Raw genomic sequence first — 12659 nt, 5'->3', positions numbered from 1 at the left:
CACGTATTTGTAAAATCTAAGTGACTTGTACAACATGGAATTCATATAACATGGAATTATCTCCAGTGTTATAGAGGGTCTACTGTATTTCAATTTTGATTTATAATGTTTAAAAGGTAATGATTTTATGTTGACTATTATGGATATTTGAATATACTAATTATTATATAATGAGTATGTATTTAGTTTTACACATTTCTTTTAAATTATTAATATTTATATTTAAATTGGCAAAATTAATATTAAAGTTTTATGATTGTATTTTTCAATTTCAGATGAAGTAGGATGTGTGGATCCAAAGGAATGCTATAAATATTGCCAAAATGAAGTTAGTTGTTCTAATACTGCTTATCCACGTTTGGTATTGGAGATAATGCCTTCTGGTAATTTTAAAAGTTTTTCTGAGCATTAATCATCCAATGTTTTTAAAAGAAAATTTTTCTGATCCTAGTTATATAATAGAAAATGTGATGGTATAGATTAAATATTCTGAATATAAAGTTTAGAAAGTCTTTCAATTACTCTTTTTGTAATATTTTCTATAATTCTTAACTAACTTTTTTATTTATTAATTTTTTAATCATATTGTATTAATAATCTTTTTCCAGTAACTTTTTATTATCTGATAAAATTTGGAAGAATTTATGACAATTTCATTGATGAAAGAGTAATTAAGCGATTAGTCATGAAGTTGTACAAACTTTGGCACCATATTATAAATTAGCAGGATTAAAATGCTGTTTTTCAGAAAGCCAAACTATTTACATTGAGATCTTTTGGTCACTTATATGGCCATCTTCAGCTAAACACACAAATACAAAAGAATAATGTAAATAGAGATTTAAATTTAAAATTGATCATGTACTAGAATTAAAATAATTTTTAACTTCATAATTATTTAAAATTTTAAATAAATATTAACTAATTAAACAATTAGTTTCTTATAAAAAGAAAAATCATATTTTCATAATATAATTGTGAAAGCTTTGTGCATATATCTTGTCAATGTTAATTGACAAAATATATGCACAAAGCTCAACCATTTCTATTAATAACATTAATTTTTTTAGCTAAGAAATATATATATTATTTGATCACATAGAAACTAGCTTTACCTCCAACATCAATTGTATTTTTATCTAAATAATCTAATAACTTCAAGACAGTGAAATGCCCTTTAATATATTGTGAAAGTGTGCAAAATTAGAATTTACCACAAAGGCAGACAGGATATATTTCATATCAGATGTAATAATCACTTCACGCCGACTTTTTCAATATTAAAGGATACACTTACGTGTTGTGGCGTTACAAACGGTGATTGTTTAGTCTGGATAAGTTCATAAGTACTTTCGATAACATACAGTTATCATCCTCAGGTATAAATTGAATACAACAGTTTATATTTTGAAATTTTCAAACAGTTTGTTGATTTGAACGAAGAAGTTAAATAGAACACCAATTTAAATTGAAATTGGGATATAGTTTAAAATATTTTCGCACAGCAGTATGAATGATGTAGTATTCACAAACAATAAGTGTTAAGCAACACTGGAGCTCTAGATTATAATGTTTAAATAGTGTTGTCCAAACCTTTCTCACTAACAAAGAGGAGCTAAAAATAGCACACCCCTGTTACCGTTTTTGTCTTGTATCTCTTAAAATAGTACGTCTTTTTAGAGCGATTGGTTTTATTTTACAGCTAACTACACAACCAATGCTAAGAAGATTATTATGTAACGACAGAGACATTGTTGAATTGAATGAAAAATCAGGAGTTTATCAAATTTCATTAAAGCATGATCGATCAGGAGAGGAAACTACTTATATAGGAGCCACAGCCAGAACACTACTATCTCGCATCACTGAACATCAAGAGGACATCCTAAATAGTAGACCATCTATGGAATTGGCGAAAAAAGTGCTTGATCATGAATATCAGCCAATCTGGACCCAAACAAAACTATTAAAAAGATGCAACATTCAAAAAGAACTTTTTATTTGAGAGAACTTATATATATTGACTCTTACACCATGCAATGCAACAACTCTAGAAATTCCACAAATATGGACAACACTGTTTAAACATTACAATCTGGATTTCTAGAGCTCCAGTGTTGCTTAGCACTTATTGTTTGTGAATACTACATCATTCATACTGCTGTGCGAAAATATTTTAAACTATATCCCAATTTCAATTTAAATTGGTGTTCTATTTAACTTCTTCGTTCAAATCAACAAGCTGTTCGAAAATTTCAAAATATAAACTGTTGTATTTGATTTATACCTGAGTATGGTAACTGTATGTTATCGAAAGTACTTGTGAACTTATCCAAACTCTAAACAATTATTGTTTGTAATGCCACAACACATAAGTGTATCCTTTAATAATGATATATTTTTCCAATTAAACTATTTAGCATCTTTATACAGATTTTATTTCATGGGATTCCAACTTCATGGTACAAATAGTAGCATGCAAAATTACAGCAAGAATAATAGATCATTATATCCAAAGCATGTGTACAATACAGATCCCGATTGCGACAATGTATATAACCCAAAACCTTAAAACTAACATTAAACACTAACTTAACACTAATGACAGAAAAAGGGATAAATTAAGAGGACAAAAGAAATGATATATACGATAGAAATAGGGATACAAGGGTCTTGTCCTTTTTTCAGCCTGTTTCTTTATGCGTACTGTCCGGTGGGATAACACATGTTCTTCTCCTATAACTGGCGAGTTCTTCTTCAATACTTTGGATTTTTCCTTCCACTGTCGTCAATACAACCTTAAAACAGGATCTTTTCTCTCAACTTATTTCTGAGATCTCTGGTTGTTGCTAATGCGACTCCTAGTATTCTCACCTTGTCCGTACACTCTGCAGTCCAGCCTAAGAATGACCTGCCACGTCACTTCTTTTTCCTCCAGTCCTGTTTACATTTTTGTTCCTCACATTTCTAGGAACTGGTCATCCCACCCAAGGGACAGGAAATAGATAAGAAAGTTCCAGAAGAAAATAGAACAATAGAACAAAGGGTAGAGAGAAGAAAGTAAACTTAAATTAATATGTATATTAATATGCGGTTGTATGCTAGATTTTTGTAAATCTAGCATACAACCGCAATATAACTGAGAATCCAGAGATTTATGAAAAAAGTTTTAAAATATCAGCTGATAACTTGAAGAATGTGATTCCTATTGGTTAATTTTCTTAATTGCTTGCTTAATTATGAGAATCATTCAAAAAGTTCTTGTAATAAAATAGAAAAATGGTTTATATGGTTTTGAGATTATTTTTATTTTTCAATATAATGTCCCTTATTATCAATACATTTTGTCCAATGACACTGAACAATGATATTATGCCTTCTATGAAATGGATTCTGGAAACTCTATGAAATAAGTCTACTGCTGTTATCTTATCTTCATTTGAAGAAAATTTCTCTCCAGCAATGTATTTTTTTCAGGTTATCTATTTCCAAATAGATAAAAATTTAATGGAGCTAACTCACATTACTAAAGTGCATATAGCAGCAAATCATATTATAATTTGTTGATTTTTCCAATCATTGTCTTTGTGAAAGATGACTTTTTTCTTTGCTAATCCTAGTCTAGTTTTCTTTTCTTGAAAGGTAAAAAATAACAGGAGGATGCTAATCTTTTGAACCACTTAGTTTTGGAAGATAATCTATTAGAATATTCCTTTAACATCCCAGAAAACTGATACTGTGACTTTTCCTACAAATGGAACCACTTTTGCCTACTTTGGTGCCAAGCATCTGGGTTCCGTCTTTTGTTTTCATTGTTTTGTTTCTAGTGTGTACTGATGGACCCAAGTCTCATCTATGGTAACAAATCTGTGTGCAAAATCAGTTTTGTTTTTCTTGAAACAATCCATACAATCTTAAAAAATTTGAGCAAGAACTTGTTTTTGACAACACAACATCACATTAACCCGATAAATATAAATTAATACACAACCAACCATCAACCATAATAATAGGGCAGATTACAAGCAACAAATATTAAATTTGGAAATTATATGATAAGGCGTTAGGCGCCATCTATTGACAAAAGTAGTAACTAGGATCTTAGATTTCCAGGCCGATTCTTTCCTTCCAGACTACTATAAATTCTAAAACTTAAAATTTAAAATCCTTGTTACTACTATTGTCAATAGATGGCAAATGCCTTATCACATAATTTCCAAATTTAATATTTGTTGCTTGTAATCTGCCCGATTATTACGGTTGATGGTTGGTTGTCTATTAATTTTTTTGTTAGGTGTTGCATTTGTTAACAGTTAATCTTGTGACTAGTTTTCTGATATGTAATTATTCAGTCAAGATACAAAATGCTGATTCAAAATGCTTACAACTTTAGCAATGTCAGATACCTTTAATTGTCAGTGACACATTATTTTATGGGCAAAAAGGACAATTGCCTAGGCCCTCCACAAACAGGGACTCCAAACTAATCTTTTGTAAACTCATTACAGTAGTAAGAATATCAAAATTTAAATTTGGCATCATATTGGAGGACTCTAGAGTGCTGGTGTGGCACAGGCTTAACACAGAACTTAATCCTGCAGAGGTTGTGTTGAAAAAATAAATGAGGATATCAAGGGATTCCCAAAAAATTTCTCAGAAGAAAAATATCTGAATAGGACCTCTAATTTGAATTTGCCTGGCCCCATGAAGCTATAATGCACCAGTGTTAATTGTTGGTCTTATAAAATTATATTGTGAATTTTGTTAATGATTTCTGGTGTTGATGCACTTTTCAGATATCCACTGAAAGGATCATTTCCCAGTCTTTCATGACCATATTTAAATTCAGTTCTGAAAATTGTTAAAAATGAAAAAGCAGAATCCTCTACAATATTTTTCATATCTCTGCAAATTTCTGTTGGTGATAACTTTTTCTAACAAAATATTTAATAACCGCACAATTTTTTTTGTAAACAGTGTAAAACACATTTTATTAAATTTAAACAAATGTCAACAGTAAAGTAACGTATGGAACAACTACAAATTTCACATATGTTCATACCACAGATTTATGATACCACTGCACTAAAACTTTCAACTATACTATCACATCTATGCTTAATTCTGAATGACCCAAATAGTTTCAAATAATTGTAAAGTTCAAGTTATTTTGCATTCAAATTAATTTTAACTCCATAATATCTGCTTTATTGGAGTTAACTTTAATAACACGTTTTACTCATGTACTTCTGAAAAACCAAGTCCATTGTCAAGGGGATACAAGGAAGTCACCTAAGTCTGTACAACCAGTAGTGGATCATCACAAGGTGCAAGAAGCATGTGTTTGAGGCCTCCAAAAGTTAGTAGCTTGAAAAAGAGAAGCATTATGAAAACCTCAAGCACAGATACTACCTTCATCAAGACAATTTGCTGTAAACAGCACAGTAAAAGTTTTTACTACTTAATAACTGACAAATAAAATTTCCTTTTTGACTGAGAAAATATCTTGAGTAATAAGTAATGTTTAAAATTCTTTGTGTGTGTACATACCCGCTATCCAAACAAGTGCAGCTGATCTCTTATAAACTCCTGCAGTTTATAAATCTCTTATAAACTGCAGGAACAGATTAAAATGTTTTTAACTGTTTGCATTTGGTGTGGTTGGTGGTTTTAGTGTCACTTTTTTTCCCTTCTCGTTTTTGTAAAGAAAACATTATACAGTAAGTACTCATGTATTAAATCATTGTTTATTATGTACAATAAGTACTGTTTTATTATGATTACTGGTTATTACACCATCAGCTGCAAGGAACCATTCAAAACAGTAAAATTCATTGCATTTTAGTCAATTATTAGAATCATACTATCCAATATTAAAATTGATATATCAATATATTTTTTTTTTTTTTTTTGACTCTCCATCTTATGGGCACTAGTTGGTCTTTTACTTTTCGGCTGTCATATATAACAGAGGGAAAGTATGGTGATCAATCGAAAAATGATTCCAAGATTTTTACATTTTTAGATTCAGGATCTTGAAACATAAAGAAATACAAAAATAAAGCTGGGATTAAATAGAGAAACTATTCTAATCTCAGCATTGGGGTGAAATCTACACTACACTAGCATCCAGAGCCTGTAACCTGTGCATGACACGTATATATTGTATACCGCTGCTGACGAACATTTCTTAACAATCTTTTGCTCTTCTTCAGATCAACTGGAATCCAGGAACTGGTCAACTCTGTCCAGGGAATTCCAGTTGACCTGAAGAAAAGCAAAGAGATTGTTCAAAAACATTCATCAACAGCAGTATACAATATATACACATCATGCACCAGTTACAGGCTCCGGATAGTGTAGTGTAAGGCTGGGAATTTTTCTTTATATATGGATATTAGTGTGGATGGGTGGGTAATATAATTTTGTTCACACAACTTGAAGTTTAATAACTCCTGTGACTTTTGTCAAAAATTTCAGTAATTTTGAAGATTTATGTATTAGGGACATTGATGATATTAAATTTTGGTGGTTAAAGACCAAGGGTATGGGGAAATAGGGGTTGTTATATCTTGAGTGGGATTGGAATTAATGAAGATTTTACTTTTCATTAGAATTTACAATTTTCTTCATAAAACTCTCTACCCTCAAAATAAAAGCTTTTGCTATTATATAATAATTAGTAATATAAAAACTTTTTAAAATAAAATCTCATAACAGATGGCACTACTGTATATACAATTTGATTTTTTCTTAGGAAAGCTATGCAACTCTTTGCTTTGATTTTTTTTTATTAAGTTATGCTATCAAATCAATTTGTTACTGAGTATTTAGAACAATGAAGACTCAAAATCAGATTGTGTTTGGAACCTACCATGTGCTTGATCTGTCACAGTAAAACGCCAGAATTTATGTAACAACTGATCGTTTTCTCTTTTTTCTAACTTTATTTTATATTCTATTTATAACAAAAATCAGCTCTATTTGAGCTCCAACAAAACAAATTTTTGTTGATATTATAAAAAATTATTGTTAAATTCAGTATAGGACAGAATGAACACAACAAATCAATTTTAAATTTAAATCTTCTTTCTACATTTTTGAATTTATGATTAGCTGAAAATGGCCATTTCTATACATATAATATTTCAGTTGTCTGAAAATAGCAGCTTCATCCAGTAGTTCACGAAGAAGTGATCATTTTTATTTTCCTTCTAAAAATATATTGATCTTAATTTTTATAGCATTTTTGTCAGCAATAATGTGCTAAACATATACTAAACTATATTACATAATCTAAGCTGTTGTTTTTGAGATTGAAAATTATATTTCTAATATTAATGACTCTCTTGAAACTGGAGAGCCACTGCTCAATAAATCAAGCTGAGAGCCTGGCTATAGTAAAGGCACTTCAGTATGTGGAAGTGCACCACAAAAATCTCAAAAATCCAATTGTTATCTATAGCAATAGCAGGACCTCTCTCCTTCAAATTTATAAGTTAAATACTAAGTACACAATCGTTAAATGTATCATGACCTACCTTCAGTGCCTTGAGTTGGCAGGCCTTACATTATCATTCTCGTGTATAAGGGGCCACTTGGGCATAGACAGTAATGAGAGGGATGACCTCCTTGCAAAGAAGGCTGCTCAGTTGCAGAGAAAAGCAGCCTTTGGGAAGCTCCCTAGCTGCTTGCTTCATATTGAACTGAAAAACCACACCATGGAAAGCTGGCAACTTAGATGAGACAACAAAAACATGGGAAGATCAACACACGAATTTCTTCTGATTATCAAGAACAGGCAAAAAATGGACTTCTTTGTACCAGACTTTCATATCACCTAAATATCGACTGGTCATGGGAACTTCCATTTTTACTTAAGGAGATTTCCAGCAAAAAGTGTGACTGCCCACTTGGGGAAGAAGATACTGCTCACATCCTCTTTGTGTGCAGCAAGTACACCTCACAGCAGAAAACTCTCATCGACTCCATATACCATCATGGGCTACACTGGCTCTGTACTGTTAAAGACTTTTTTCTTAACAAAAAGACCTACAGCACTCTGAGGACCTTTTGTCATTGACTTTGGGGTCACGGCCTCATCTTTCTTAGTATTGGTCTACTCTTCCTTGTACAATACATTCCCTATGTACAGTACCTTGGCCAATAGGCTGTTAAGGGAGTTTTCTATCTGTAGTTATATGTTGTTGTTGTTTTTTTTGTTCAAGTTTTCTTTGAATTTGAGCAGTTCCCAAGTCCCAGGGGTGGCCTTTCATGTTGTTTTCATCTGAGGATCACTGTTTGTTTACTCATCAGGTCTAAGTATAGGCTGCTTTATGGGCCCAAGGTTGGGATATGTTCCCCATCTTTTGTACATATGGGTTTATTTGTTTTCGGCTGTCCCCAGTAGCGAAGTGCTTGCCCTTTCGGGTTGCTGTCATCTGCAGGCCCACTGTTTGTTAACCCATTGGGCCTAAGTGAGGGCTGTTCATGGGTCCTAGGTTGAGAAGTGCTCAACCACTTGTTTTTGTATCATTTCCTTTTGTTTTTATTATTTTCATGTAAATTTTGTTTTGGGTTTGTTTGTTACTTGGCAACCCCATTGTCACCATTAGGTGTCTGGCCATTTGTGTTGCTGCTATTTGTATATTGCTACACCTGCCTCACCAGAGGTAGCCCCTTCGGCATCCATGCCTTTCTGTAATTCTTTTATATTCACTGTTTGATTATGGGCTATGCCCCATGTTTTGTACATTTTGTTAATTTCAATTAATGAAACCACCTAGGCACTCTGAAGTCTCATGTTTCACACTTTCTTATTAGTCTTTTCTTTTCTTCCTTTTCAAAGGCTATGCTGTAAGTTTGGGCCTCTATGCCTTTCCAAGGAAAAAAAATTAATACTTTTGAAATCTACTCCAGCAAAAAGTTGAATGAAACAAAAATGTTTTTAACCCAAGTTGATAGTTCATCAGTTGATATCCTAAAATAAAACATATTTGAATAAAAATAACATTTAATACAAACCCAAAGAATAAAACAAAATATAAAATTTTATGAAATTCTAATATATGAAATGTTTAGTATATGGGCATTGTAAATTAGAAAATAAAAAGCTCGCATTATATTGACACATTCTTACACACAACTGTTATATCATTAATTAAAATTGATTTTAAAATTTTTCTTTTAGGGTTACGTGGATTAATGATGGCAGTTATGATAGCTGCACTAATGAGTGACCTTACGTCCATATTTAATAGTGCAAGTACTTTGTTTACGATGGATATTTGGCCTCAAATTAGAAAGAAAGCTACTGTAAAAGAATTAATGATAGTTGGGAGGTATTGCATTTTACCAAAAGAAAATATTTTTATTAACATTAAATATATTATGTAATCTTGAATTATTTGTGTAGGGTATTTGTAATTATCATGATTGGAGTCAGTATTGTATGGATTCCAGTCATTCAAGCAATGCAAGGAGGTCAATTATTCATATATATACAAGCCATTTCAGCATATTTAGCCCCGCCTATAGCTGCTGTTTATGTCTTTGCTATTTTATGGAAGAGAATGAATGAAAAGGTAAATTTATATCAAAACCTATTAAATAAATTTAGTAAAATTTTAACATAACAATAACAAAATATTGATATCATAATATGAAAACTTAATGTATCAGTGATTGATTAATAACAAATTATCAAAGTTCTAAACTTCAGGATATCAGATAAATCATTAATTAAAATTTTCTGTATTAGTAGATATTTTCTCAGGCTTTTCTAGAGATATTTAAAATTTATCATTATGTCAGCTATCTACAAACATTTAAAAAGTATCTTCAAGAGAAATATAAAAATTCAATACCCACCACTAGTGTTGGATTAAATTTATAAGTGCGATGTCGGCTTTTCTTTGTTACTAGGCTTATTACACCATCATTCAGTACAAGACCAGCTTTAGAAAATCACATTTTATTTTCAAGAGAATGCATTTCGTACGTTTAGTCCCTCATCAGCTCTTTATGATGTAACTATATTTAATTAACACAGGAAATAATGCATACAAGTTTAACAGGAAAAAACTTTTTAAAAATTGTAATTTAACTTGCATATTTATGAAACGTACAGTAAGGATAACAATTGGTAAAAAACTGAGTAAAAATTATTGTTATCCTGGTATTTTCTATAATAATAGTAGAATGTTAATTATTTAAAAAATACAATATATATAATGTAAATGTTGGTATGATACATCAAGTTGTATAAATAAGATAAGCAGTGAAAGACAAACAGTATACATAATGAAGGACACTGTTAAAACCATAACATAGCAAACAGTTTTACCATGAAAACAAGGAAATAAAAACTTATTTACTGTTAAGACACCAAGACCATAAACTTTGTTTATAGTAGAACTATAATATGATGAAGTGATTTGAAGAAAAATTTGTAGAGGAATTTGCTGCCATTTTTCTTTTTATTTACACATTCCTTTTCCCTATGCCCTTTTGGTCAGATATGGATACCATGTTTCATGTAATTTTAGGCCAGAATTATTATTCATTATTTTATTTTTGTTTTTTATTATTTTCAAATGCTCATTCCACCTTTGTTTGTTAGATTCTTTTTTTAACTATTTTGGCAATGCTTGGGCATTGCCAAAATGTCTCCTTACAGATCTGTACTGGGTGTTGGGACTTGGTTCAAAGCAGAACTTGTCACTGAAGATGATTTGTTCCCAATCACCACAGGTCCATGCTAATCAAGCCTGGCACCACTGCAATCATTCTTGACAATGCTTATGGGTCAGTGGCAGCCAGCAGCATAATGGGTGTCATGAGTGTTGATTCTACTTCTGTAAGTCATCTAGCAATAGTAATGGTGGTCACTCTGGCATTGGTCACATGTTAGATGGTTAATAATGATGACTGGTACCATTACAGCTGCTCAAACAATTGCTCTGTTATCACTCTAGGTCATCCACTGCTTGCTTTTCTCTGGACTTTGTCATTCAAGACCCATTCATGACTCTGATCCAAATGTTGGTTGATACATCAATTTGTCCATTCATTCTCTTTTAGTCCAGTGACACATCCTCTTTCAAACTGTCATATGATTGTAGTGGGCATGAATTCAATGGTGAGGTATTGTTCACAATCAACAATGATCAACACAATCAAAGTTTATTGAAAGTTCAGTTCCTCAAAGAAAGAATCATTTTTTATATACACCATCATAATGGGTACTTCCAATGCACTGTAGCTCACACCATTTATTCATTCATTGGGTGTTAATTTTTTATCATTTGAATATGTGGTCAAAAAATATGTGAATATGACACTTCATTGCAATTGGACTTTTTGGGATGCATCAATTTTTTGTCAAAAAGTATATATAATTTTTGTTTGCTGAAGATGATGATTAAATAGCTCAAAATTCTTATAATATATTTGAATTATATTGATATAAAAAGGCAATTTTAAAATTTATTATACAGTGGGTGATTGGTTAATGAACATAATCCGTTCCAAGACTTTGTTCACTATCCGAATTGTTTGTTAACTGATTATCTATTTACCATAGGTTTGTATGGGAATTTGATTAATTTGTTCCAGAGACCTTAAAAAATAAAAAATATATACTTTCTTACTATGTTTATTTAAATGTAATAATAAAAATACATACATACACAGTCTTGCATTTTTATTAGTCATGTTTTTTCCATTTGAAAGGCTTAAGGAATCTGTCTAATGTCAATTTGCTTTTCTCTCTTCAGGATTTTCAGAATTAATAGCATTGTAATTGTAAAGATCCCAAGCCTATTAATTCTAAGACCGTTGATCTGACATCTCCCACTTCCTCAAAAGATCTTTAATTAATAGCAGATATCAGCATTAATCCTCTTTTTCATAAAACATATCTCACCGAGTTTCTTGGTGTTCTTCATTCAAGAGTTCTTGGTGTTCTTCTGTTATCAGATCAGTTTCAGGTTCCATTATGAGCTCTTCAATGTTCTTTACTTCTCAGATGTGATATTTGTTACTCCTTTAGCTGCTTGAGTTTTCTTAATTATACTGTATCTTTCTTAGATAAGATTGAACTGCAGCCTACTGTAGATTTGTTCAAGCCATACTGCCCAGCAACATCAGACACCTTCTGCCCACTCTCTACCTTTGCTATTATACTCTCATCTTTCAAAAATAAAAACCAACGCAAAACTTAATGAGTGTCCGCTCGACAGTCTCATGAATACTATAAAAGAATTTTTTGTCAGAAAAATAAAAGGCTGGAATTACAAGGGAGTACAGTGGAACCCCAGTTAACGAACGTCCTGGTTAACGACCAAATCGGTTAACGAACTTTTATTTTGCAAAAATTTTCTCTCTGATAACGAACAAAATTCGGATAACAAACGTATCGGTATTTTGTGTCAAATTTTACTTGGTGTTAGGCATACGCGAGTTAAGCATTGCTTTTCCGAGTGTTTGTACTATACTTCTTTTTTCAGTTTTGTGATTTATATATTTAATCAATATGGCATCAAAGAAAGAAAAAAGTCATAGTGGCAATAGAAAAAGACAATGCGCTATCGGATTTGAGAAAGATTTTGCTTAAAAGAGTAAGACAATCAACTTTAGATCAATTTCTTGTTCCTTAC

At 31.4% G+C, this 12659-nt stretch overlaps 1 protein-coding gene across 3 annotated transcripts in view; it reads left to right on the top strand.

The window, feature by feature from the left end:
- The window catches only part of LOC111613542 (sodium/myo-inositol cotransporter-like), a 91885-nt gene that overhangs the window by 68088 nt on the left and 11138 nt on the right, over positions 1-12659 (top strand). For all 3 annotated transcript variants that reach the window (XM_023354890.1, XM_023354892.1, XM_023354891.1), the window contains 3 exons: positions 276-383; positions 9191-9341; positions 9416-9584. In XM_023354890.1, coding sequence (XP_023210658.1) covers positions 276-383; positions 9191-9341; positions 9416-9584 — 428 coding nt within the window. The remainder of the gene's footprint in view (positions 1-275; positions 384-9190; positions 9342-9415; positions 9585-12659) is intronic.

The sequence above is a fragment of the Centruroides sculpturatus genome, unplaced genomic scaffold, assembly GCF_000671375.1.
Source record: "Centruroides sculpturatus isolate CEXI.00-Female unplaced genomic scaffold, Cexi_2.0 scaffold1971, whole genome shotgun sequence".
Taxonomy (NCBI): domain Eukaryota; kingdom Metazoa; phylum Arthropoda; class Arachnida; order Scorpiones; family Buthidae; genus Centruroides; species Centruroides sculpturatus.
The sequence above is the reverse complement of the archived record's forward strand: the minus strand, read 5'-3'. Positions and strand labels throughout refer to the sequence as shown.